At 65.3% G+C, this 2,069-nt stretch overlaps 1 protein-coding gene across 1 annotated transcript; it reads right to left on the bottom strand.

Moving 5' to 3' along the window:
• Positions 1 to 154: 154 nt before the first annotated feature.
• Positions 155 to 1,627, bottom strand: LOC122192766 (peroxisomal biogenesis factor 19-like; the record flags this gene model as incomplete). The annotated part of the gene is made up of 3 exons (XM_042893422.1): positions 155 to 496; positions 570 to 746; positions 1,466 to 1,627. Coding segments are annotated over 3 exons (681 nt in total), but the record flags the coding sequence as incomplete, so codon positions are not given.
• Positions 1,628 to 2,069: the final 442 nt, after the last annotated feature.

The following is a 2,069-nucleotide window of genomic DNA, read 5'->3' as shown; positions in this document are numbered from 1 at the left end:
GTTGGATGGAGATGGAGGCAATGAGGGACAGTTGGGGACAACTGGGGACAATTACTGGGGACAGTTGAGGATGGTGGAGGGCAATTAGGGACGGCTGAGGACAACGGAATGCAAAGTGGGGACAATGAGAGACATTTGGGGGGCAACTGGGGACAGTCAGGGACTGCAGGGGACAATTGGAGACAGTCGGGAACCGCTGGGGACAGCTGGGGACAACTGGGAATGGTTGGTTGAAGGACAACTGGGAACTCATGGGTTGGGGACAACTGGGGGGCGGCAGGGAACAGCTGGGATGGCTGAGAGCTGGGGGACACGTGGGGACAGTTGGAAAGACCTGTAGGGACAAGTAGGGACTGCTGGGGACAACCAGGGATGGTCGAGAGCCGGGGACAGTTGGGGACAACATGGAAAAGACCTCCAGGGACAGCTGGGGACACTGGGGGACACTCACCGCCTCGCCAGCCAGCTCCTTGGGCGGGTGCCCCAGCTCCTGCAGCTGGAAGAGAGCAGCGCCCCATCAGCACCCGCCGCCAGCCCCGCGTCCCCCCACCGCGTCCCCACCTCCCCACCTGCTGCATCAGCTCCAGCACGGCCTCGAAGCGCGCCCTCCTGTCCCCCTCGCTGTCCTCGGGTCGCTCGGCCTCCAGCTGCTGGCAGATGCGGCTCATGACGCCGTGCTGCGCCCGGTAACGCTCGTACTGCTCCTCCGGCAGCGCCGCCCGGTGCCGCTGCAGCCACTCAGGGTACTGTGACAGTGACAACAAGCAGCTCCCATTTGTCCCCTTCCCCATCCCCAGGACCCTCGCACCCCAGCTCCCACCAGCAGCGCCCCGCATGCACCCCAGTGCTGCCCGGTGCAGGCACTCAGGGTGCTGTGACAATGACAACAAGCAGCTCCCATTTGTCCCCTTCCCCATCCCCAGGGCCTTTGCCCCCCAGCCTCCCACCAGCAGCGCCCCACTGTGCGCCCCAGCACTGCCCAGTGCCGCTGCAGCCACTTGAGGTGCTGTGTCAATGACAACAAGGAGGTGTCCCTGCTGCCCCCAGTCCTCCCACCTGTCCCCATCCCCAGGGCCTTCGCCCCCCAGCTCCCCACCAGCAGCGCCCCACCGTGCGCCCCAGTGCTGCCTGGTGCAGGCACTCAGGGTGCTGTGACAATGACAACAAGCAGGTGGCCCTGCTGTCCCCATCCCCAGGGCCTTCGCCCCCCAGCTCCCACCAGCAGCACCCCGCATGCACCCCAGTGCTGCCCAGTGCAGGCACTCAGGGTGCTGTGACAGTGACAACAAGGAGGTGTCCCCGCTGTCCCCATCCCCAGGACCCTCACCCCCCAGTTCCCCACCAGCAGCGCTCCACCATGCGCCCCAGCACTGCCTGGTGCTGCTGCAGCCACTCGGGGTGCTGTGACAGTGACAAGGAGCTGCCTGTCCCCGCTGTCCCCGCTGTCCCTGCTGTCCCCCCTCACCTTGTCGGTGATCTCCTTGAGCGAGGGGTAGAGCACGTCACGGCTCAGCAGGTGCTGCAGCACGCTCTGCACCACGGGCAGCACGCCGCCCTCCCCGCTGCCCTCCTCCAGCCCCAGCCCTTCCATGGCCTTTGCCAGATCCTCCTCTGATGCTGCTGAGCCCTGCGGGTGACAGCGGGGACATTGGGGACACGCGCACCTCTCAGTTGGTGTCCCTGAGCAGCACGAGGACGTGGGGATGTTGGGGACACCAGGGATCAGGGGACAGCCCTCTGTATCCCCAGGTCCTGTGGGGATGTGGTGACATTGGTGACATCAGGGCTGGGGACAGCCGTCTGCCCATGTCCCCAGGCCCTGTGGGGACACAGTGACATCAGCAACACCAGGGACCAGGGCTGGGGACAGCCCTCATTCCATGTCACTGAGCCATGTGGGGACATGGGGGGTTGGTGACATCAGGAACTGGAGTTGGGGACAGCCATCCGCCCATGTCCCCAGGCTCTGTGGGGACACAGTGACATCAGTGACACCGTGGACCAGGGCTGGGGACACCCTTCGTTCCACCAGGCCATGCAGGGACGTGGTGACTGACACTGGTGACAGC

Source organism: Lagopus leucura, unplaced genomic scaffold (assembly GCF_019238085.1).
Source record: "Lagopus leucura isolate 7727_CA_CO unplaced genomic scaffold, USGS_WTPT01 55282-0_obj-0_obj, whole genome shotgun sequence".
Lineage (NCBI taxonomy): Eukaryota > Metazoa > Chordata > Aves > Galliformes > Phasianidae > Lagopus > Lagopus leucura.
Note: the sequence above shows the minus strand (reverse complement) of the source record. Positions and strands in the feature narration are given on the sequence as shown.